The sequence below is a fragment of the Pieris brassicae genome, chromosome 13, assembly GCF_905147105.1.
Source record: "Pieris brassicae chromosome 13, ilPieBrab1.1, whole genome shotgun sequence".
In the NCBI taxonomy this organism is placed as follows: Eukaryota; Metazoa; Arthropoda; class Insecta; order Lepidoptera; family Pieridae; genus Pieris; species Pieris brassicae.
The window spans coordinates 4,738,270-4,765,014 of record NC_059677.1 but is presented as its reverse complement, the minus strand read 5'-3'; the positions used below and the strand labels follow the sequence as shown (position 1 = coordinate 4,765,014).

At 34.3% G+C, this 26,745-nt stretch overlaps 2 protein-coding genes across 5 annotated transcripts in view; both read left to right on the top strand.

The window, feature by feature from the left end:
• The window catches only part of LOC123717912 (thyroid receptor-interacting protein 11-like), a 34,533-nt gene extending 30,813 nt beyond the window's left edge, over window positions 1-3,720 (top strand). For 3 of the 4 annotated variants that reach the window (XM_045674180.1, XM_045674181.1, XM_045674182.1), the window contains 2 exons: window positions 646-714; window positions 1,050-3,720. In XM_045674180.1, the coding sequence (XP_045530136.1) occupies window positions 646-714; window positions 1,050-3,677 (2,697 nt within the window). In that variant the 3' untranslated portion in view covers window positions 3,678-3,720. The remainder of the gene's footprint in view (window positions 1-645; window positions 715-1,049) is intronic. The other variant, XM_045674183.1, reaches the window with a different exon arrangement.
• Window positions 3,721-5,246: 1,526 nt separating this feature from the next.
• The window catches only part of LOC123717913 (ATP-binding cassette subfamily C member 4-like), a 35,677-nt gene continuing 14,178 nt past the window's right edge, over window positions 5,247-26,745 (top strand). Inside the window, exons 1-12 of the mRNA XM_045674185.1 lie at window positions 5,247-5,426; window positions 12,678-12,809; window positions 13,219-13,423; window positions 13,901-14,126; window positions 15,334-15,431; window positions 16,815-17,012; window positions 18,838-18,964; window positions 19,855-19,974; window positions 21,352-21,509; window positions 21,949-22,113; window positions 24,679-24,816; window positions 26,000-26,167. Coding sequence (XP_045530141.1) covers window positions 5,266-5,426; window positions 12,678-12,809; window positions 13,219-13,423; window positions 13,901-14,126; window positions 15,334-15,431; window positions 16,815-17,012; window positions 18,838-18,964; window positions 19,855-19,974; window positions 21,352-21,509; window positions 21,949-22,113; window positions 24,679-24,816; window positions 26,000-26,167 — 1,896 coding nt within the window. The 5' untranslated portion in view covers window positions 5,247-5,265. The remainder of the gene's footprint in view (window positions 5,427-12,677; window positions 12,810-13,218; window positions 13,424-13,900; window positions 14,127-15,333; window positions 15,432-16,814; window positions 17,013-18,837; window positions 18,965-19,854; window positions 19,975-21,351; window positions 21,510-21,948; window positions 22,114-24,678; window positions 24,817-25,999; window positions 26,168-26,745) is intronic.

The following is a 26,745-nucleotide window of genomic DNA, read 5'->3' as shown; positions in this document are numbered from 1 at the left end:
ATTTTACGATTAGGAAAATGTTCTTTTTCATTACAAAACATAACAAATGTATATATTTTTTTAAAGAAGCTATTTATAAATGAGAAAACAGCTTAAATACTTGAAGAAAACTTAAAATATGTATGTTCCAATATAATTTAAATTAGTTGGAGGCAAATAAACTCATGACCTACAATTGCCTTATTTAATTTATCAGGCGCAACGTCACGAACACAGTATGTTTTCAATTCTGATAAAAGACATTAAATCTTTAATCATAAATAATTGCAGCTCAATTATTTCGTTCTCAAATGGCAAGATTACTTCTGAGCCTGCAACCTGGCAACGATTTTTGTGTCTTAGATATGCTGGTTGGTTGGTTGATGATGGTTTAACGTACACGTGTTTTTGCACACATAGCTATTGGTGCACAGCTTGGATTTGAATGCACTATCGGGGTTGTGTCACACGGTAAAGCTACTAGGCCAATACTGAACCATTCTAATTATCTTTTAATATGTATATAATATATCGTAAACTCCGAATGAGATAATACTGATAATCAGATAACATTACAATGATTGCAATGTACAAGTTGTTTTTATCTATGCTGTTGATCATAATTATGAAGTTTTAAAAAAAATTCTTAGGACTGAAATGTTTCAGGAATCGATAAAGAAAGAAGACTTGCGGCAAATGGAAGACAAATTGGCCAGAATAATTCAACGTGTCACGGTTAGAAAGTAGTAAAGATGCATTATAATAATAATAAACGATTATTTTTTTCCATATCCTTAAGTTCCATTTCAAATGTTAGTATTTACTTATGCCGAATGTGAGTAGTAAAATGGAAGTCGCCTAAAATTGACCCTTCTTGGGTAAAAGCATCCTCAAACCATCAGTCTTCCATTAGTCTGCCAGTCTTTTCCTGATATTTCTATTAAGTCATCAGTCATCATCCTATTTGGCCTGCCTATCAATCTTTTCCCGATGATGCATTATTGAATTCTAGAGCTTTAAACTGTCTATAAAATATTGCAGATTCCGTAAATTTTTATATTTTATTTCAGAAACAAGATAGTAAAAAGGGAACCCTGAACAGCAATAAAATTGACAAAAAGATAAGCAATGATGAAACTACTAATAAAGTAAATATTTTGAAATCAACGCTCGTCGAACCACTACAAACTAGAAAAAGCAATAGATTTCAAAGCAATATAAGTGGACGTGTTGAGAAATATTCAAATAAAATGAATCTTAAGAAAAAGGATCCTTCTGTGGCTGTAAACTTATGTTTATGCGATCCAAATAAAACCAAAGAAACGTATGCCCCAAATAAGTCTAAATCATCATGGGATCCAAATTTTTTTACTGAATTAACTACTCAAATTTCTAATGTGAAGTTGTCGAAACCAATTGTAACACTACCAAAATCTTCCAAAGCCAACAGCGATAAGAAAAGACGGAAAAAAGTATGTCCAAGCAAGTGTGTGTGCTTACATAAAATACCATCAAACAAATCCATAGACAAGTTATTAGATGCTTTAAAAAACTGGAAGTTTAAGCTGGACGATCCAACTTTTGATAAAGCAATGGAAACGAATGGGATAAAACGATCGCCTTTCGACATTTCTTATGGTAATCGTCAAACTAAAGACTCAAATAATGTAAATAATAATCCTATAGATGACAGAAATAATATACAGAAATTAGATTACCTACCATTATCTACTCTATCAGAATATATGGGGGCAGTAAATTTAGATAAAAGCGATGAAAATGTTTGCAAATGCAGTCCAGATGTAACAAATACAAGTGACAATAACCCTTTACGTAATTTTAAATGTATTAGTGCAAACTTATGTGCATGTAAAGAAGTCGATAAAGAAAAACCTCACGAGAAAAAATCACAAATATACACAGTTAACGTTACTGATCAAACCTTCGAGTCGTCAATTAAAGAAGCTGGTATTCAAAAGGATTCGTTTATAGACAAAATTGTCAAAGATTCCGAATTATTTTCATATGATTGTGAATATGACATAAAATTTTTGGGCGCCACATTAACAGATAACAGATGTACCACCCATGAGATGAAGTCAAAGATTGAACTTGTCCCAGACAATACAAATTTGAATAGAACTTCGAATAAGGACAAATGTAGCCGCTCTGATACATATGATAATTTGCGACGACTATTTGATAACGACATAAAATGCGATAAAGTAGAGAGATTAAGTAACATATCGAAACCAACAAAAGAATCTTGTATATGTTGCAATGACAGTGAACAGCAAAACGATTTGGAATGCAATACTTTTAATTTACTCGAAGATTACTTGAGAGACAGATTAAATCAATTTAAAACATCTTGTAAATCCTCCTGTATACAACCAAAAGACGAAGAGAAATTATATTCTACTGTTTTAAATAAAGTGAAGGATTTTATAAGCATAAATATGGACAAGGTTTCTTGTAAATGTTTAAAACCATGTGAAGGTGATGACCGGTGGACGCGGGTCTATGGTTTATTACAAGAATATTTAAATATGAAAATTCAGCGCGTTCAGTGTACCTGTCCGGAACGTGAGGAACCAAGCGCATTACCAAACGTGTTAGATGAAGTCATAAATTTAATTAATAACGATTTTAAAAAGCTCAAAGATTTATGTGTGTGTGAAAGAAAGCGTCCAAATGACGAACCCGCAACTAAAACGAGCGTTCGTTTTTCAGAGAAAGAAACTTTTCAGACGCCAGTTAAAAAGGAAATGTCGTCTTTTACCACAAATGTTGATGTACTAAATACCTCATGTAGCCCCATACCATCTATAGATAGTCGAGTTAATGTGGAAATGGTAGAAAAAGTAACATCATGCAAACTTAATGATTTGTACATAACTGATTGTAAATGTCGCAATGCATTCACCGAACCATATTTTTTAGGAGTTGCTGTGAATGAGGAAACAGAGATACCTAGTTTATCAAACGTTGATCTAAAGTCATCAACAACATCGAAAGGAGTCTATAGCAATATCGAATTGAAACAACCCTACATTGGCTACACATTGAACTGTTCCTGTGATAACCACTTAGGTTGCGTGTGCACTAAATCATTGGTACAAACAAACGACGATAAAATTAATTTAATTTGGAACTCTTTTAGTAAAGTATATCCAGAAAAATTGTCGTACATCATGCGAGCTGTTCCACTTATTAAATCAGAACATAATAGTTTTGGCAAAGACTTTTTAAGTTATACAACGCAAGAGCTAAAAGATGATGAATATTTTGATATCAAAGAATCAGAATGTCAAACACAAACAAGTAATGAAGATGAAATAGCTTTGAAGAAATCAGCTGATGTAATTAATAAATCTAACAATGATACAAATACAGAAGTTAAAGGAAAGGAAAGCTCTTCAAGCCATCAAAGTTTTGTAACAGTTCCTAACGATGAAGAATTATTGACGAATAAGAATACATTATACAATTCGTTATTCCTACCGGTCGATAATCTTGGTTCTATTAAAAGTTATAGTAGCTCTAAATCAGACGACTGTGAATGCAATATGGTTCCAATATGTCATGTCAAACTGCTTGTCGAAAATATTGAATACAATTTGAAAAACTCGAATTGCATTTGTGATGCAATGAGTTCACAAGTTTGTCCCATTCATAAGAGTGTAAAGGTTAATTAAATTGTTCTAAATTATTGTTATATATAATAAAATTATTTTTCAATGTTGTATTCATTTCTCAGAAATCGGATGTCGAGGCAGAACATGTAATTCGACTCCTCGATGTCCGTCGTTCCACAACTGAGCTTTTTGCTTTGCTTGATGCGAATGACCAACCCTTGTGTGTGGTGACTTATATAAAAGAATATAAGCAGTTAACAATTTATTTATCGAACAATACATAATAATAATAAAAGATATATTAAGATACTTAACATTTATATTTTTATCATCACATTAATTACTAGGCATTAATCTGTGTGACCTTTTTTGTTAATTTAATAAAAAAACTGCTAGTCATTGTGTGGACTACGATCCTCAAATCCCGAAAAATAAATAGTATATCAAATTTGTTCTGGGCTGACTTTCTTGTCATTTTGTAGGGCTATTTATAACGTCTTGCAGTTTTACCTTCATAATCATCTACATTTCCAATTTAATTTTTATTTTGTGAAATGAAAATCTAGTGTGGCCACTCCTTGATTTTTTGCCGTAGAATTCAATAGATTTTGAACTAACCTGATGGATGATCATGATGATGATGGCAGAGATACGTGTGGATTAAAATAAAATAGAAATTAAAACAGTAAGTGTAAAAATAGCAATGAGAAGTTCCATCCCCGGCTGTGCACCAAACCAACCACTTTTAATAAAATCCCAGAAGCTCTTTTATTTATAGTGATAAGTTCACTAGAATAGAACATACGGACTATCTAAAGTTTGTAATTCTTTTTTGGGAAAAGGGATACTCTTCTTTAATAAAATCCCAGAGGCTCTTTTATCTCTGCCTTTTAATAAATTTAAGAAATGTATTAAATAAAAGCTGTGTAAAAAGGCTTACTACAAAGTTAACGATTATCTAGTTGATAAAAGGACCTAGGAGTAGTGCTACATCTATACGCTACTTCTAATTAATTTGCGATATTTGTTTTAAAATAAGTGTTGTTTGATGATTCTCTCGGCCTACATCCTCTGTTTTCTTTGCCGATGAGTAGGCATGTCTACCTATTCAAATTTAAAAAGTGATCCTTGTATCTTATGTTCCATAATGAACATATTTTATATTATTTTAATGGACTTTCTATGTGCGCATTTAATATTCGCTCGAGCGGTAAAGGTGAACATCGTAAGCCACGCTTTAAGCACAAAAAGTTGTCAAGTCCAAAAACATGGACATGTGTGTTTCCTTATACATTCTTTATATACTTATACATACCAAAAATATATTTCCTATTTCTAAGCAGGTCTACACCAGCCTGCCTCCAAAGATACGGGAAATAGCACGGGCCCCGTTTCGAATACGCCTGCTAAGTTTTTAGGTTGATATTTGTAGTCTACGTGTGTCAAAATATAAATCATTATGACTAATTGGATTCTTTGGACTAGATTTTGTCTAGCCCTAATGTAAATAACTTTTTTTGTTGTTTTATGAGAACTAATTGATTTCATCACTTTATTATCTTGCGCTAAATTGATTACAATCATTATCACGTATTACAATTGTGTAGTTACAATTTGTGCGTTAATAAATTCAGTTGTGTATGTTAAAATGGACAAACAACGGAGCAGGCCTAATCCGTTATCCAGGCTTTTTATATGTTGGGTGTGTCCGATATTTGTGAAAGGAAATAGAAGTGATATAGAAGAAGACGACCTTATTGTTCCAAATAAAAATTACGACTCCGATCGTCTTGGAAGTCATTTAGAGAGGTAAGTTTCACTTGGAATATTTTTAAGAAATTATATATTAAAACTTAACAATTGACTGTGAATAGATTATGTATAGGTTTGAAATAACAAAAAAATAAAACCTTTTTAGGTCTGCGCCTCAGATTTCTGTATCTGTTTCATGATAATTAATTAAATCCTCCTGAGCCTGACACACGCCGTTGATTTTTTGGATCTAAGGCAAGCCGGTTTCTTTATATTTTTTTTCACCGTTCGAGTGTTGGTAAATGCCATATACCAATCGTTAATTGGTGCCGGGAATCAAACATAAGAATCCAACTAAAACTACGTATACAATCAGAAATATTTATTATCTTTTACTGCGATGACACATGAAGTCGTTATCAGACGTTTTGCGTTAATTTTTGCGGACACGGAGTATACTGTTGCCATGGTTGCGTTGAGTGAACTGCCAAAAGGTTATAATGCAAAATTAGTTAGGTATTGATAAATGTTTTGTTGTGGTTATTTTAAGTGTAACTGAAGAAAGCCATGGATAGTTGAAATAAACTGGAAAAAGTCTCCATTCATGAAGAGGTAAATACTAAAACTCCTGCGACTAGACTTGCCTACTTATGATTCCTAAATCTTAATCTTTTATATAATAATTAATATCATCTTTTTCATCATGTTTGTTGACCGTATTGGGTATTTTTATCTAATAGGGCAAACGGGTGGGCTGATCATCTGATGTTAGGTGGTACCTATAATTACCAGAAGGTTCGCAAGTGCCTTGCCGGCCTTTTAAGAATTCTTCCTATTCCTTGGGATTGATTTGCTCCAGTTCAAACAATTTGTATGACTCAATACTTGGCGATTAAAAAGAGTGGCGGAGAGTTTATTGCCAGTTCTTGTTCGCTCTACACCCTTGACTGGTAGTAAATGTAAATTTAGAATAAATTTTACATATTATCTGTTGACGTTCAGAAATGTTCTTGGTATGAATAAAGTTATTTTGAGGTGATGTGCGAAATAGACTGCCTTAATAAATCTGCAGTTTTGGACGATGGACGAATGCTGTTTGGGTCAGTTTCTGTCAGCTTTTGGTCTCATCTTTCAATTGAGTCTACCGCAATACAATTTTGAACCAATCTCTTGTGAGGAATTTTTCCCATTATAGTAAATAAATATTCTTCACTTTTAATGCATTGCCACTAACATTGGCGTCTTTTTATTGATGCTTTTTAATATCAGTTCTGGAGTTGGCTTAGTTAGCCTACGTATTTTGATATCAGGCTTGAGCTTGCACCTTTAAACCCTAACGTCATCTTTCGAAGTCTGGCGAGCACCAATGGTTATTATAACTCTCGTTCGTAAGGCGAAGGAAATCCTGAGGAAACTATCATACCTTAGACAGTGTATGTCAGCCATAGAAGGCTGACCTATTTGCCTATAAGACAAATGACCATGAAATAGTTATAGAAACCAGACAGGCCAGACTTAAAAGGTTGTAGCGCCACAGGTTCTAACACCTGTGGCGAACAAACAATCCCTTTAGTGTATTATAGATATCGGTATTTAGAATAATATTTATTAATATGTATTTCTCTTGGTGTAAGCAGTATTGGCCTCGTGGCTTCAGCATGCGACTCTCATCCCTGAGGTCGTAGGTTCGATCCCTGGCTGTGTACCAATGGATTTTATTTCTATGTGCGCATAACATTAGCTCGAACGGTGAAAGAAAACATCGTGAGGAAACCGGCTTGTCTTAGACCCAAAAAGTCGACAGGGTGGGTCAGGCACAGGCTGATCACCTACTTGCCTATTCGATTAACGAATGATCATGAAACAGATACAGAATCTGAGGTCCAGACCTAAAAATGTTGTAGCGCCATTATTTTTTTTCTCTGTCTCGGTGTCCTTGTGTCAAAAAAAGCCTCTTGAATTGAGAGATTTTAAGTTTTAACTCGCTTGAAAATGGCCAGTACAACAATTATCTAATAATCAAATTAGTTTAACCGCCCTCAATCTGTTTAACTATCGGCCTTGCAACAATAATTATTATTTCACGTCAGAGCGGTCTTTGTTAAAAACACCAGTATTTATTGTTCAAACATCATGACATGATTCCATCGCCTGAATAGTTCACAAACGTTACAAAAATAAATAAAAAATTTGAATAAAAGCCAAAATGGCGTGTTTATAGATATATTTTAAAATATTATTTTTGATTTTTTATTTTAAATGCCTCATCGAAATCTAAAATATATTCCTGTTTGTTTTTAACACATTATTTTTTTATTTTAAAACAATACAAAGCCTGTCTAAATATAAAAGAGTTTTCTCCAAAGAGGTTAAATTTTTTTAGTTGTGTGCTGTGTTAGCGAGGCGCGAACTCTATGCCAAATTCCATTTGTGAATTATCTATGACAGCGTCTGCTTTAGCGCACGCGCTGTGATGGCGTGTTTCGGCGCCGTTTCTGAACGCGAAACTTTGTATTAATATTGTTTTTTTTATAATGTCTATTTAACAAATTTCACTAGGAAGCATTACATACAATGGATAAACTTTAGATAAGTGTGTATTTAAGCATTTTGTGAATAAAAAAACCAAAGATATGCAATAAAATTAAATAAGAGATTAATTTAATTACGACATAAGATGAAATTTATCAAATTTATTTACATATCAATTATAAAAACTTTTTGAAGTGACCTAATTTTCTCTTACTTTATCATTTTATGTGTCTGTATCTTTTTATAGAATTTTTTTCGTTTCATCGACTTTAAAAATTTAAATTGTTTTATTTATTTTTAAATTAGTAATTAAATTACATTCGTTTCATAGCTTTCACTATACCACGTGTGAATTGTACAAATGTTTTATTATTCATTCGTCTAATACGAATGTATGTATAGTAAATACTACAACTGTATTTTATATATTTTTTATGTGTTCTGTCAAAACAATAGTAGTGATAATTAGTTCATTTTAGAGGACTTAAGCAAGACATAGTATCTTAAGGTATTTATATATAATTATTTATGGTTTTACTTAAATTATATATACTTTCGAAGATGTCAAATCTACAAGAATAAGACATCCACACAGGCGTAACAAACTTAAGCGGCTCATTATTTGACTGGCAATCAAATTGTACTAATTCACGAAAGCTAAAAAATTACATCTATTATATTGTTTAAAACATAGTGTTGGCTTTGTCGCTTCAGCATGCGTCCCTCATCCCTGAGATCGTAGCATCGATCCACGGCTGTCAAGCAATGGATTTTCCGTCTATTCCGCGCATTTAACATTCGCTGCAATTGTGAAAGAAAACATCGTGAGTAAGCCGACTTGCCTTAGACCAAAACAGTAGATGGCGTGTGTCAGGCACATGAGGCTGTACACCTATTTCCCTATTGACCAAATATCTTGAAACAAATACAGAAATCTGAGGCCAAAAAATGATGTAGTTGTATGTATTACATTTTTATATTATTATACCACTAATGTATTACATTTTTATTATTATACAAATACCCTGTATATTATGTATTCGAGTGGCTGTTTATCATAAATTACTCCTAGATTATCACAATTGCAAGTGGCGTCTAAGATAACATTTATATCTAGAGTCGTTCATTATGAATTAACTGTTATAAAATAAAGTTTAAAAAATTGTTTGACGTTTTACGCATGCATGACAAGCTGTTATTTTGGCAAGAGGTCACGTTGCTAGGTGACATTTGTAACTTTATTTAATTTAAAAGAGCAAGAGAAAATATAAATAAAAAAAGTTATTGAGCTAAATAGGATTCTTTTTACTTATAACTTTTTGAATTTTGGATTTTTTAAAGTTACATAGACATAATTGTGAACAGTGATTCTCTACAAAGTGAGTCTACAAATTTTATGTACGATAGATAGTTTAGGAGATTTAGTCTTAAATATATTTTCACCCCTTTTTCCAACATGGCAGCCAGGGAACAAAGGCGCCTTTCCCACAAACTTGACTTCAAGCTTGTATTGACGCCCCCTACATGTCCCATAAATAAAATTGCGTCTATCAAATGTTCAGTTTAGCCCTCAAATTGTAACATTTCAATGGACTACAAACAGTCCTTGTCTTCCTTGCCTACCACTTCTTGTTTGGCCGTGTATCTCTGTTTAAAATTTACAGAATCCACTTCACGCGTATTAATTACTAGAGTCTGAGTGAGTGCAATAAATTAAAAGTTTTTAAGAGCTTGGAATTTAATTCAAAGGAAAAGCAAAGTACTGTTAACCTTATGGCTTAAACGTTGGTCTCATCCTTGAGGTCATAAGTTCGATCTCACAAATTCAAATATATCCGTAATTAACACTCTTTCGTAAAATAAAACTATAAATATAAATGATAAGTAGTGGCGAAATTTCTCTAATTTTACTATAAACTTACACACAAATCTTCCAAGACTTCTTTCCTTATGCTGTAAATTTTTACTATTATTATTCTCAAATCAAACGCGTAGAACAGACGAGAAGAACTGGCAATAAAGTCTTCGCCACTCTTTTTAATCGCCAAGTTTTGAGTTATCCCAAGGATTACCCACTTCACATCCCCCAGGGACTGTCCACATCGTATTCCTAACATTCTTACTAACTACTAACTGACGTGAGACTTATCTTAAATTATCGTGATTTATGTGTCTTTTTACTTTCTATTTTTAATGTATCATCTTTTTAGTTTAGTTTGTTTTTTTTGTTCCTGTTTAGTTTTGTCTTAATAACTGTGTATAACATGTATTTTTGCACTTCTTGCCTATCTTATGTAATTTAATACATTTTTATTTATTTTTGTCTTTACTCACAGTGGTTGCTCGAAAGCGAATAGGCCGCCAGTTATATTGTAGTGTAATGAAGTGTTAATAAATAAATTAGGATCATTTAAATAATCGTAAAATTTATAAAAAGCTTTATTGATTAATTTGCGTTTGGACTTATTCAGTGAGAATTCTCTGTTGTAAAAATGAATACAATTTCCATATAAGGAGTGTTTTATCTTCTGGAGCCTGGTGGATTCGCTTAGATTAGTTCTGTTTCGGGTATTATACTGGTGAAAGTCACTATATTTTGTTTGGCTTCAACAATATATTGACCAGATAGATACACGAATTTCTGTGGCAGTGTCTCAGGTGGACTGCGGCACGCAATGGAGAGCTGGAGCACTGAGGCGCGCCGGCCCGTAATAACATTTGGTTATATAAAACATTAAATTAATGTAATTTTATCAGTTTTTTTCTGAAATGGACGACTTGACTCACGATAAAATGTATGATCTAAATTTCAAAAGTCAAGTTTATATACATTTTCGTGATAAAATGAATTCCAAATGTCAAAAATTGGCTATGTTTGGTTTTTTTTTCTATAGGGCGAAGTTATTTAAATCGTGTATCGATCTTTCAAAATGGATACATAAACTACTAAACCCCACTACACATTTTTTCCATTTGCCATACTTCAAGAAACGTGATGACAAAAAATTGAAACAAACAATGTGCTGTTGGAGTATGGCCACCGTATAGGTTATTCCGTATTAAACTTATTCCGTACCGACTCCTTGTTTAGCTTACATGCTAAGTTTGAAGCGAATGTGCTTAAAGTAATATTTATTATACTTATTATCTATCGGTAAACGGTTATATATTTATTTATAGCTTGTCCTTCGACAAAGGCCTCGTTAATTTTTTTTATAATCGTGGCGGTTTGTAACGTTTCGAATCCCGCTACCTTTTTATATCGTTCTCCCATCTTCCTGTCTATCTATCTATATCCTGTCTTTCGTTTCACACTCTGTTACAATTCTGTTCCACTTTTGCTTCTTTTCTGTCATCATATGACCCATCACCACTTTAGTTCTCCAAAAAGATAATGTCCAATTTATAAGAAAAAAAGTGTAGATTGATAACTGGTAGCAATAGGAAGCGTAACAAGAACTCCGAGTTATTCTTGACTGCCGCGCATGTATGGTGATTTTTTTTGTGGATTTATCCAATGTTTTAATTTTATGTTTTATTATATAGAACATAAAATTAACACATCTGTTTTGTTTCCTAAATAAATTAATTAAAGGGCATACTACCCACGTTATACAATTTATTGGCTACAAGTGTAAGATTGTTAATATTTGGTTTGCGATTTTATTATTGACTAATCGATATATAATTGTTAGCGGTAGTTGATTTAGTTCTTAGGGTAGGAAATTAAACACTTCAATGATGACTTAATTCACTATAATTTACTTCACTGATTTTACGTGAACTGTATAACTTCAAAGTTGTGCAAAGAAAAGGCCTGTGCGCATATGTCACAACCTCTTTTATAATCACAACTCCCTCCTCCGACTCGATCATGCCACTTCGGGAAAATGGTCGAGTCAATTCGTAACAACTCGTAAACAACCGAACGAGTCAAATGAGTAACTATTGCACATGCGCACTTGTAGCAAGATTCTTAAGAATATGTTTCATAGAAATGTTTAGAATTTAATTAAATAAATATTAGAAGCTAGCATATGTAACTTATCTAACGTTGGGACACATATACAGAATGTCCCGAAAAGAGTGTCGAGCGGTGGTTCAGAGATAAAACACCCTGAGAGGAACTCCAATGACCCCCTACAATTTATACGTATTTTTTTAGTTATAGATATTTTTTTCTGATTTTGGTGAATTTCCGCATTTTCTTAGTGTTTCTTTGAAAATAATGATGATACACTATTGTTTCACTTTTTATTATTTAGCTAAACCTACAAGGACAGAAGCCTACAGAAAACGTAAATTGTACTTTTAAAGCAGTTTAAAAATATTAAAAAAATGTTCTTTTAATTTAAAGGCAATTTAAAAGTTACCACCATGTGGAACTAGATGCCCACTATAGTATTTCCCAACTAATTCTAGGGTACGTCAAAGAGCGTATCAATTCTTCAAAGGCCGACAGTGCACTCGCGAGTGTCGGCATTGAGTCTCCATGGGCGGCGAAATCTCTTAGCATCAGATGAGCCTACTGCCCTTAAATTAAATCTCATCATTAAAATTGTCAAGAATTCACCGATGTACAGATTGAGCGTTCCGATAAAGCTAGGTCTAGGTCACACTTTTTATTCAATTTTCTCTCATGTTTGCCAAAAAAGTGCTTGTCAAAGTAAATACTGTATTATATTTCCTGTACCAATGTATCAGTGTATCGAGCGTTGGCAAGCTTTTATAAATAAATATATAAATTTGTAAATGATGAATTATATTTCCCAACAGGAGCTGGTTGAATGAGTTCCAAAATGCTCACCAAGATGGTCGAGACCCATCCCTTTGGCGAGTTTTATTGCGAACGTATTGGCTCGCCTATTCACCTGGAGGACTGTTGCTTCTAATAAACACTATAGCGAGGTATAGAACTATACTTAAGTTAAAAGAAAACACCATTTCACCGGATTGAAGCTATGTATTATTATAAACTTATAATTATTTTACTTTTTATATTTTTTTTTATTGTTGTAAAATATATCATATTTTTATAAAAATTAATATCTAATCAAAGAACTTAATATTTTTTCACTGGATAATCAAAAGGAGCAGATAAGCGAGGATCTATAGAAGACTTTTAGTTGTTAGTAACTCTAAGATTACAAAATAAGCTTTGAAACATTTTGTTGCCCATCTTGTATTTATTTGATCTTACACAGAACACAATACATACTACATATGCTAACATTGTATGTTACTAACAACAACATCAATGATATAATTTGTTTTCGGTCTGGTCTGAAAAGACTAACAAAGTATAATTATGTTTTAGAACAATTACACCTATATTATTTACGCAATTGTTGACATATTGGTCGGTAAATGCCGCGCTGACTCAAGAGGAAGCTGGTTACTACGCACTGGGAATGTTGGGTTGCAATTTCATTGCACTGATGGCGCAGCATCATAATACTTTGTTCGTGAATCGGTTCAGTTTGAAGTTAAAAGTTGCGTTTTCGGCTGTTATTTATAGAAAGGTATTTTTTTTTACATTACATTACATTTTTTAATACATAATGTTTCTTTTATTTATAGATTTATTTAAGGTGTTATTAATGTTATTAATGTCAACTTAGCCTTTCTAAAATTCGAATGGCGTAGGTGTGAACCCTTGCTGTACACCATTGGACTTTAGAAAGCTGATCACCTATCAATTAGAAAAAACTAATGTTCACAAACGGTTACAGAAATGTGAAGTCCAGACCCAGATGGTTGTGGCACCACTGGCTTTTTTTTGGTGCCAATTCGTCTCGTCTCGTTCATGTTTCATAACATCTTCTCAAATCATCATCTTCTTAAAATCTTTATTCGTAACAGAAATATGGTTGTGACAATACTGATCGAACGCTAGTCCCCGTTCTAGCGAGCCCCAGTCTTCTGGGTTAGATTACGATTACACCGTTTTAGTAGTCATTGTTTCAGTATGTAAGAATATATGAAATTTGTGTTTCTAGCTTCTACGAATGAGTCAACTTTCGCTAAACGAAGTGGCTGCCGGGAAATTGGTAAATCTACTATCGAACGATATTGCAAGATTCGATCAAGCATTAATGTTTCTCCATTATTTGTGGCTGGTGCCAATCCAAGTTGGAATTGTTCTATACTTTTTATACAATATTGGGGGCTATGCGCCAATTGTCGGCCTTTTTGTTGTGATAATATTGATATTGCCAGTACAAGGTGAGTTTTCCTATTTAGTTTATTTTGATCTTGTATCTCTTTGAAGACCAACACCTATATACTTACAACCTGTAGCCATAATATGGTGAAGGAATATCCTGAATGGAAAAATTTTACGACCTAAAGGTAGGATCCTCAGCGGGCCGGACTGGCTAAAGTCGAGAAGTTGTATATATCCTTGTATAATCATCCTTGTGCAGACGTCTCACATGATATGATAGCCGCGGAATGTGGTGTGACTGCAAACCCATTATTGGGACTGGAATAGCTATCGCTGTCGCTATTGTTAGTTACAGTTACAGCCTTGAAGTGGATTTGACATAACACAACCACTAAGATTTAACTCGGAACTCGTACCATAAGTACGAGGTGGAAAAAGTTTCCACCACTAAAATAACCTTCAAAAAGTCTGTCTTACACAAAAGTGTGTCTAAAATCTAAGGAAAATCATTGCGATGAAGGGGTACCCTGAAACACTAATGAAGCATCACGGCTGAGGATATAAACAATTTTTCGACATCAGCCAATGAGGTCTTCAGGGCGGCCATTGGTAAGACAGGAGGATCCTACCCTAAGAATGTATACCTTCCATAACCCTGTATGGGTCTTGGCCTTAGATTGCAACCTTTGTATATCTTTTTAGAAGTAGGTGATCAGACTGACTCAATGTCAATTTGGGTCAACCGCCCGGTTCCTCGCGATGTTTACCTGCACCGTACTAGCAAGTGTTAGTTGCGCACAGGTATTCATTCAAAGCCGTAATTCGAACTCACGATCAACAACAATTTCTATATTGAGAAAAAAACCTGTTTTTCCGTATTAGCTATTTTTTGTTTTCATCGCCCCAGTGTATTACTTCCTAAGTTTAAGTATTCGATTCGACTTCCTTGGATTGGAAGACAGAAAAAGTTAATTGCTTAAAAAACATATTTTTGTCGCTTCAGCGTACGACTGTCATCCCTGAGGTCGTAGATTCGATACCCGGCACCAATGGACTTTCTTACTATGCGCGCATTTGACATTCGCTCGAACGGTGAAGGAATACATCGTGAGGAAACCGGCTTTAAATGATCATGAAACAGATGCAGAAATCTGAGACCCAGACCTGAAAAGGTTATAGAGCCACTGATTTATATTTGATTTACCTTGATATTGTATAAAGGACTTCTACTGGAAATTCTGAAATTAATATATTCAAATTTTGCAGCAACCCTCACGAAATATACGGCGACGATCCGTCGTACAGTCGCACAAAGGACGGATAAAAGAATAAAATTAATGAGTGAGATTATAAGTGGAATTCAAGTGAGTAGTTATACTAGTTTAAATGAAATAACTGCACTATTTAAAACCTATTCGATATTACATACCAAATGTTTTATGTTAAAAAATAAAGTTTGCCATGTATATTCTAATATTTTTGTATACATATTATGTATGTTTAGAGAAATAGTGATAAGTTTACGTTAATAGAACATACTCACAATGTTAATACTCGACACAAACGCACAAACACAATCTCAAGTTAGTCATTATTTTCTAAGAAAAGGGACACCCTTCTTTAATAAAATCCCAGAGGCTCTTTTTCTCTGCCTTTTAATAAATTTAAGAAATGTATTAAAGAATAGATGTGGAAAAAGTCTTACTACAAAGTTAACGATTATCTAGTTGATAAAAGGGCCTGGGACTAGTGCTGGACAGGCTACTTCTAATTAATTTGCGTTATTTGTTTTAGGATGTGTTGTTTGATGATTTGCTATTTTAAAAGAGTACCAAGAGTTTTTAACGCTGGCTTTTTTTCTCTGGCGTCTGTCTTCTTTGCCGATGAGTAGACGTCTATCTATTTAAATTCAATGACGTGGAATAAGTGATACATTTATATTATGTTCTATAATAAACATATTTTTATTTTATTTTTATAATTCTTAAAATTAGATAATACCTATTTGTATTTTTTTTTAGTTTCAATAATGATTTTAGAGCATCGCTGACATGTATCATAATAGGTACCTGTAAACAGGTTTTTTTCAGTTGAATTTCGCAAACGTGTCAAATTTTGAATGTATATAAATCTTTTTTGAAGTGAAACTTCTTTAGGCGCATGAGGGTAAATTTTTTACGGAAACGTCACGTGACGTAACCTTATGTCAAAGACAAGGGAGAGAGCGATTGAGACCGATAGAGAGAGAGAGAGTGAGAAAAAATACACGCTATTGGTTGATGTATTCGTTTAGTAGTTACATATTAGAACTTTAGATGGCAATTCTGACGCATAACATCTTTTGCAGTAAACGCAGATGTTTTATTTATTTATATTATTGTTGGCACGTATACAGTGGGTAAACAGTGTGAATAAAGATATACAAGTACATGGAGTGATCATATACTTAGTACAAGTAGTATATGACATGTGTACATGTGAACGCACTTTTTTAAATAGGAAAGCGTGGGGCTAATTCTTAATACACCTGGTGTAGTTGGAGGTCTTGGGATCGAACCTCAACGAAGCAATTATTTAAACTCTTTCATACTCTTGTATGTACTACAATACGTGCAATCTATTTGTCGTGTTTCAACACAACAGATTGCTTTTAAATTAGAGGCTTACGGATGTGTTGTCGGTTTTTGTAATGGCACATTTCTCATCTAAGTCCTATCGTAACACTAAGATATTTTTACATTTTTAAGGTAATCAAAATGTATGCCTGGGAGAAATCGTTCCTAAAAATTGTAACATTGGCAAGGGAGTACGAAGTATGGGCATTACGGAGGTCTCTCTTCGTCCGGAGTGTGTTTATAGGTTTTATGATGTTTTCTGAAAGAACTACTCTTTTCATCACATCACTCACAATTGTGTTAAATGGAAATTTGCTGACAGCAACTGTGGTAATGTACTTAAGTTAATTCCAGGCGTTAAAACTCACGAGCCCTGTGGCATTGAGAGTGTTCATGGTCGGTGATATTACTTAACATCAGATGAACCTTCTGCCCCTGAAAAACTGGGTTTTCTTCTCACCTCAATCTGGGTGATTAAGGATTCAGACAAAGCCAGGTCCAGACCTGTCCATAGCTCCCGTCACACTTAAATCGATTTTCTATTAGTTTTAATAATTATATTTTTTTCTTCGTGTATGTTATAATGTGCTTGTCACATTATATATCGTATTTTATGTTTCTTGTATCAGTGTACCGAGCTTTGGCAAGCTTTTATAAATAAATCAAAAGCGCGAGACAACGATAATAATGACTCCAGCACTCTGTAGCTTTCACGCAGAAATGCCGACGTTTTAGTAATTTCAATATTTTCTTAATATCCTTATCATGTGATGAAACCTTGGAATCGGGTGATATAAAAGCATGTAAAGCATGGTAGGTACTGCTCTTCCTTCGACCTAAAAGACCTGGACCAGTCTCGCCATTCACTCAAGGACGAGAAGATTGTATATATCAAGAAAAAAATAAAGGATAAGCAGCCTTTATTCAAATACTACACTACACTAAACTACATTAAGTTCATGTCATTTCTGTTTTACACTAGTACTCAACCTTTTGCCCTGCTATCCCTTTTATTTTATCTTCCCAAGTTTCTGGCGGGCGTCCTCCCTTTATTTCACTGGTTCAGGTCCACTGGGCTATACATCACAAATGCAGGCAATGTGACCGCCTCAGTTCCCCTTAAACTCTTTTTTATTTGTTATGACGTCTTCTATGTGTATGCTACGTCTGCTACGTATCATAGAAGAATGCATGTATCCATGACTTTTATTTTTGTACTTCAGCTCGGATTTCAGAACTTATATTAATATCTGTTTGTTTCATCCACATGTCGGTTTGGACTAAGGGTCTGGGCATATTTCTGTATATATCCTTCGTGGAATATTTTATTTATTTATGCACAAAAACAAAAACTATCCTAACTACGAAATTAACATAATATAGTCGAATAAAAATAAAATAAATAATCTTAAATACACAATATCCCAACGCACTCTGCGAACATGAAAAGTTGTCGTTAGTGAAAACAGCATTCAGTGGACAACGTCTGGTCTGGTCGTCGCACTAGGTACAAATAACCGGAATCCTTGGAGAATACTTGGGTTCAAGACTTTTAGTAGACAAAATAAAGTTACAATCACTAAAGAAACCTACGAAAGTAACTATTATTCATAGATTTTGTTTGCATTAAATGCAGTTCAATTATAAGCTGTTCTACTATACAAAAAGCTTGTAGAGACAATCTTCCGCTACAAATCACTCATGACGTCATACGCTAAAACACACATACAACCTCTCTTCCTTTGCCCTTTGAGATATACTACTGATGCGAGTCGAACCTTACGGCCCCTTGCGTCCACGACAACACAAGGGTCGTCTTAATGCCGTCCTGCATTATCAGGGCGCGAAGAGCCCTACTGGTAGCAAGGGCTTAGTCCTCTAGTAACTGGCTGATCTCCGTCCCAGAAGGATAAGCAAAGCTAAAAAGAACGCTATCGTACTTAGGGCTACGTGTGTTTACTGGTCCAGGATTCTTCTTGGTTCTTGGATGCGTATGACATCCTTCTTCCAGAAGTCCCTTAACTGTTTACTTAATTTAGTCTTAAAGACCAGAGTTTGACTTAGATATTCCCTCTAATTCAGATAATCAGCTTATTGTTTTATTATTTTTATGGATAACGTGAGCCAAATATGCCATGGGAATCTTAAATTTCAGATCTACCCAATTAAACTGTTCTTGAGTTTGGTTCAAATGAATTTGACGTTTATTCTACCGCTTGCGATAGCTAGCTTATCGGAACTAGGCGTGACCCTTGAGCGAATCAAAAATGTTCTTGTTATGGGTAAGTAATTTATTAGTTAAAATGTATATATCTCGCCTTTCTACCGAAGACTTAATATGTGTAATGTCCAAAGAAGGGTTGGCCTAAGCTACAGCGTGCTCTCGGGTCCTAAGTTTGTTCTATTATAAGCGCATTTAACATTCGCATCCGAACATTGAAGGAAAACATCTTGAGGAAACCGGGTTGTCTTAGACCCAAACAATTGACGGCGTGTGTCAGGCACAGAAGGATACTACTTATCTATTAGATTGACAAATGTTCATGAAACAGATACAAAAATCTGAGGCCCATACCTAAAAAGGTAGCGCCACTGATTTATTTGTTTTTGAAATGAAACTTCTTTATCGGCGTTGGAAAAAATGTACATTTTTCGGCTACGGGCCACCTTTTTCTTGTCCCTACAACGATTGATTTGAAGAGATTCGAAGCCATTAATAACAAAAATATATAATAACGATAACAATGATAGTAATAATTCTATTACAATTAATTAAATTCGGTAATAATCTTAGTAGTAATAAGGTAAAACTAAATAATTGTATTATTTGTATTCATGTCTATGACAATAAAAGGCTTTTGTTAAACTTTATCTAATTTAACTTTATTTAACCAATTTCGGTAAAGTTGCATATAGTAGATTATTTTTTGAAAAATAATATCATAAAGAAGTTTCACTTCTTACGTGTGTACGCGTACACGCACACATTTTTGTTTTTAAATGTAAAGTCCGGGCTTGCCCATAATTATGTTTTATGTGCATTATCACTATTGATCATCCCTTGTATACACAGTATTCAATTGTTACGATCGTGCATAACAAAAATGTACTGCAGCAACAATAGTGCGTAATTAATCTTGTCAACATTTATCAATTGTATTCAATTATGCAGATGAGAGAGAAGATTTATCACTCCTATCGAAAGCGCCAGTTGAATTTAATGGGAAAACAAATAAAAAATCTGTAGTAATACAAGAAAAACCTGTTAGTAACGAAGCAAGCAGTTCCATTGGTAAGTATTTTTATCTTATGTTGTTAGCGATATACGGTCGCCAAACTCCAAAAAAGCATATTGTATGTTTCCATTTTTTGTCATCGTTTCTTGAAGTATGGCAAATGGAAAAAATGTGTAGTGGGGTTTAGTAGTTTATGTATCCATTTTGAAAGATCGATACACGATTTAAATAACTTCACTCGATAGAAAAATAATCCAAACATAGCCAATTTTTGACACTTTGAATTCATTTTATCACGAAAATGTATATAGAACTTGACTTAAAATTTACATCATACATTTTATCAGTCAATTAATCCATTGATAAAATTACATTAATTTAATGTTTTACATAACCAACTGCGCGCCTCAGTGCTCTAGCTCTCAATTGCGTACCGCAGTCCACCTTAAGTATCTTACATCGAATTGGTTCAGAAACACTTCAGTGGGCAACTGGTTCCACATAGCGGTGGTCCGAACCTACGACTTAAGGTCCTTCAAGACAAGAGCGTACCAATTCCTAAAACGCAATGCGTGAGCCTAGGCAGTGTGAGTGTCCATGGGCACTTATCACTTATCGTCATATATTTCTATTAATTCTAAGGTCATGTTCGGTATTATCGTATTGGCTTAGTCTAAGGATATTTTATGAATAAATTCAAGCCGGCCAATACAATACAAAACTCTGGGGGTGCTGAATTATCTATGATTATAGCAACATTATATTCATGCAAATTTGATGACATTTGACACTTGAGTCCATTCAGTACTTCCGACAAATACTTCGTTATTAATAACTGTTAACTTTACTATTTTGAATGAGGCAGTGTTAGCCTAGTGGCTTCAGCGTGTGTCTCTCATTTAGGTTAGCTTAAGACGGTGGTTAAAAGGTGAATGAAGTCATCAGAAGACCGACTTGTTCTAGACCAAAATCATAGGTGGTTGATCACCTACTTGTCTTTTAGATTGACAAAAGATCATGAAACAGATACAGAAAGGTCCAGACCAAAAAGGTTGTACTGCCACTTTGTCAATTAAGGACTTTCAAGAGTTACGTAAGCAGATTTACTGCGATCCCCCCCCCCCCCTTTCTTTTGTTAGTAAAAGTAAGCTAAGCTCTTAAAAATAATAGCATATAAACGAATTAATTTTTCATAGGAAATGCATTTCGTTTTCAAGCATAGACAATGTATTAATATGTGTAAAACATATATAATTACTGTTGACGTAATCACCAAATAAGAAAATCAAAGATCCCCCCTCCCTCTGTAGTGACTACGTAATACTTGAACGACCCCATTGACATATGAAATGTCTCTATTTCGAGAAAATAGTTTCAAAACATGTTTTTTTTATTATTTTATTGCTGGCTTGAAATAGGTCCATATTTTTTAGTATCTTTACACTCGCAGTCCGAAGGGTTCATTGTTGAGATGGATAATGTGACAGCTTCTTGGAAGAAGCCGGACGAAACAAATACATTGAAAAATATATGTTTACGTTTGCGTAAGAATAAACTTTGCACAATTATTGGGCCAGTTGGTTCTGGAAAGGTAAGTTATATTCTCTTATTTATTCATCTTTTTAAATATTTATCGTTCAATTGTTTTTCCTGAGCACTCGTACCAGTTTTCGGACTCTGCATCTTCCAATACTGACAGCGATCCTGTAAGATTCGCTACAGAAGTGTTGCAAGTCATAAATTAGATGCGGCCTATTTGTTGAACTGTTCAGGGTTGTCTGTAAGTCATCATGTTAATTGTTATGTGCCATAGACAAGGACAAAACATGTTTCGACATTTTCTACCTGTAGAAAAAATCCTGTTTGATCCCTGGATCAAATCCTATCAACTGTGACATGACCTCACGCGTTGGGAAACAAAGACAATTTTTTTTGAGTTAACTGTTAAGTTTGTTATAGAGGACCGAACACGTGTACCATTTACTTAAAAGAGGTTTTACACATAATGAAAAATGCATTTTTTTTAACAGTCTTCTCTTCTCCAAGTTCTTCTTAAGGAGTTACCCGTTCTTAGTGGTAATTTTACAATGAGGGGAACTGTTTCATATGCCTCACAGGAAACCTGGCTATTTCCTGCGAACGTCCGAGAGAATATCCTTTTCGGGTTACCATACGATAAAATTAAATATAATGAGGTACGTAAAATTGGAAATATGACAAAATTTATTTATATTAGTTTAGGTACCACGGGCTTTTTGTGTATGTATTCTTTTGTATGTTAAATTTGCGTGTTGTTCCCACGTGAATGTAAGTGCGGGCTCCTATTTCACCATGCCTCCTGGTGATCTATCAGCCGTTCACGACAAATCTTTATTTTTAATTAATTATTATCAATTACATTAAGCAGTGTTAGCCTAGTGGCTTCAGCGTGCAACTGTCATCCCTGAGGTCGTAGGTTTGAACCCCGGCTGTGCACCAATGGATTTTGTTTCTATGTGCGCATTTAACATTCGCTCGAACGGTGAAGGAAAACATTGTGAGGAAACCGGCTTGCCTTAGACCCAAAAAGTCGACGGCGTGCGTCAGGCACAGAAGGCTGATCACCTTCCCTCCTATTCGATTAACAAATGATCATGAAACAGATCCAGAAATCTGAGGCCCAGACCTAAAAAGGTTGTAGTGCTATTGATTTATTTTTTTATTGCATTGAGTAAAACAAAAATACTTGACGATTAAAAAGAGTGGCGGAGAGTTTATTGCCAGTTCTTCTTCGTTCTACGCCCTTGATTTGAGAACTGGCAGTAAATGTAAAATTAAAAGCATTACATTTTTTTGACGTCCATAAGTCTACAATGTGATTTGAATTTTGAAAGTTAATTTTCAACGTATTGGATTAATCTGTAATGGTACCTTATTTTCCTCATCATTTAAAATAAAAAAAAACAACGCAACAACCTTTTCGGCCTTCAGATTACTAAATCAGCAAGTATCAGATCAGCCATCTGTGGCAAACTGACTCCCAAGATTTCCATTATCGCAGGAATGCCCAATACATAGAAACAGAAAGTCCAATTGACAACTGGAGTATGAACCCACAACCTCAGGACTAAGACTCACAGGGCCCACTGCACACTGACTAACATTACCACCAAAACCGCGCTACAATAAACGATATGTTGGTCCTGTATTTACAAGCGCCATTCTAGTATGTATGAAAGAGATAGCACGATGTCGTGTTTTTTTTTCATACTACTACAAACATTAAATGGCTCTCTCCATAGTGGCTTATCATTTAAGAAACTCAAGCACACAACCACACGCAACACTCGTCGAGCGAGTTTGCTTATCTTGCCGGAGCCGCGAACAAATTATTTGAAAAGGTCGATGAGGATGTGCAACTGTTTAATCGGTTGCCATCTAAAATTCGCAATATTGGTGTGTTTGACACATTCAAGGGGGCATTAAAAATGCATGTCAAAGTGAACTAAAATTGGGATGTGTATCTGGCTCATAATATTTAGTTTCTCATGTAAATAAAATATATTTTTTTGTAATGAAAAGAGATAAAGTTTGTAAAGAATTAAAGTCCTTTAAACGTTAAACGTTATTTCAGACTAGTTTTAGTAGTTATGTACATACAAAATAATCTTATTTGTATGCTATTGCGTAAAGTTTGTTATTTTTGTCTCCTGCTGAACCAGTAATTTGAGTTATTTGTTCCTTATTTTATTTTTCTATATTGTGGACACGATGAAGCGACTAAATCCAAAGCGTTAGCCAACATGCTTTATCTTTTTTCCCGTTTCTATTGCGCGTATAGTAAATCTTTGTCATCAATACACAGTGATTTTCTTTTACTAGCCACGTTAACAGTTTGAAAGTTTTTGAGCAACTAGAATGTGATAACGCATAGATAGTCCATGACTCTTACTTATTAGTTCAACAACAGTCTACACGTGCAAGCAATCCCAATTCGTAAACAAAAGAACGAATTTTTTAGAAAGTTTGTATGTGACGGCGCCACTATCAATGTTTTGATAGTGGCGCTGAATTTGTTTATTAAAATCGTATTGAATTAAGAGACTGAAATTAAAATTGGAATAAATCAAGTGATTGGGAGAATTCTTTGTGTTTGTTATCTTAACAATGTCGGGGCCTGACGCTACATATGCATGATGCCAACAGTCGAGTTGTTGCGGGCTAGGATAATAAAGTGACACAAGAACGTACATAACTGCGCAGTTTTTACTTATTTTAGCAACTAAAAAGTACCTTATTACTAAATTGTTGTCGTTATTGAGAGTGGGTTGTAATGCTATGTAGAGTGTATCATTGTATGGACTAGACAATAAAGCCAAGCATAGCCAATTGATTTCGACGCTTTAGAGAGTTCGTCATTAACGGATATGGTTTAAAGAAATAACTGTTACTTTTTAAGGTTAGGTTAGATTTCCACCAATCCAATTCCAAAATTGGAACCAATCCGACTAAGTGTCCTTCAAGAAAAGAGCGTACCAATTCTTGAAAGGTCGGCAACGCACTTGCGAGCCTTCTGGCAATGTGAGTGTCCGTGGGCGGCGGTATCGCTTAACAACAGGTGAGCCTCTTGTCCGTTTGCCTCCTATTACATAAAAAAAAGATTTCAGTATATTTCGTATTTTTTCTAATAGAAAATAGGTGTGACTGTGACATTTGTCGACGTTCTGGGTCCAACTGGGTATAATGAAACAGATACACAAATCTAAGATTTTTTTTTATAGGTTTGCAGGGTGTGCTGTTTACTTCCGGACTTTAAGCAATTTCCATACGCGGACTTAACTTTAGTTGGAGAGCGCGGTGTTCAATTATCCGGAGGGCAAAGAGCCAGAATCAATTTGGCAAGGGCTGTATATAGAGAGGTATATAGATAATATTTCCAAGAATATGAATTAAATAAATAAATTTTTTAACATAACTTTACGTGTCACATTGAGGTATAGACACTACGGGCCTAGTGCAAAGATTGAAAATTGCAAAACCATATGAATTAGTGTAAGTGCACGTTAGTCTAGTGCTAAACAGTGGTAAGTGGAAGTACACAGGATAATGTTTGACCCTTAATAGAGACTGTAAGTTATTGGGTGTTAAATATTATTTTTTTAGTAATCAGTTTTAAATCGTCAGCTAGATCGAAATTTTAAATTGTGTCTTCGTGGTGCTAAATAAAGGTGTAAACAAATAAAGTTTACCCCGTAAAGTCTTAATATATATAAATCTCTTGTCACGATGTTTGTCCACGATGGACTCCTAAACTAATTAACCGATTTTAAATTAAGTGAGCAGTCTGGTCCAACTTAAGAGATAGGATAGCTTAGATCTTTAATTATAGTCGCAATTTTATTTTATTGCAAATTATTTGTCTATAATTAATTGACAGTCACAATTATCTGTTAACTCCAAAAGATTCTAACAGATGTCGATACTTTTCGACTGGATTGAGTAAGTAATCAATAGATGGCACTGCTATGGTAAACCGACAAACGTGTCATATTAGCTACAATTCAATATCATGATTACCACGTGTTATTGAGGCTAAAGTATAAATTAATTCAAATTATAGTGACGATAATACAGTGAAATTATTCTTTCGTGTCACGGTATTAAGGCTTACTAAAACCACATTAAGCAGAAACGAAGTTTGCGGGGGCAGCTAGTATTTAATATTTTCTTGAACTCAGAAATAATAATTAAAAATTAATAAATAGAATTTTAAAAGAGATATAAAAAGTTTGGTACTTGTGACAGTGTACCTTTAACGCTGCCATTTCCTCGCTGTATTGCGATACTTATTAGTTGAGCCAGGAAAGCAGCAGCTCTGGGGTCACTGATACCAACTTAAATCTTTAATTAGCTGTGTACTTGACTCCCACCCCTACTAAATTCGACGGAAAATTTAATTCTTTACTCAAATAACATAAAAAGCGTTAGCAAGTTTATACGACAAATCATATGTTGTGTTACATTAATTTTATTGTAATTATGACTTGCCTTTATATTGCCTCTGATTTAACCTTTCAAATAAATATAATTCACTTGTTCCAGGCAGATATATATTTATTGGACGATCCATTATCGGCCGTCGACGCAAACGTTGGACGACAACTCTTCGAGGAATGCATAAAAGGCTATCTCCGCTCGAAGACCTGCATTCTGGTCACGCATCAAATACATTTCATCAAATCCGCGGATGTCATTGTCGTGTTAAATAATGTATGTCAGTTTTGATTGTCTAGATTTTCGCTGAGCAAAAGATATATAACCGTTATACATGAAAAGAAATACAGACACAAGCACCGATATTCAACTGACAGATTGACAGGTTGACATTGACAGTTTATAACCTGTAAGATGTCTATGATATTGCATGGTGTTGCCTTTCCAATGAAACAAATGACATCGCGTTATCTTATTAGATTTAAGAAACATCGTCACTCCATTGACATCGTCATTAGACACAAATAATTATCGAACAATAACAGATCTCCTTTTAACACTACAATTAACTCTTAAACTTTAACGAGCGCTTTCAAGACCATCCCACTTTTAATTACAATCTGCTAGGCCTAACTTTTACACTACAATAACGTAATACTCAATCAGAACCGTTCCGCGTTCCCTGTACGCACTCTCGAAAGTTAAGATGGCGTCTTGACTCGTAGCATTTGCTCTGCTCTGATTGGTTGTAACAATATTCGTTTTATACGTTAAGTAATGATTTCAAACTATGAAACAATTATATAACAATAAATCAAATTATGTTTATTAGTAATCATAACAATCAAATATAC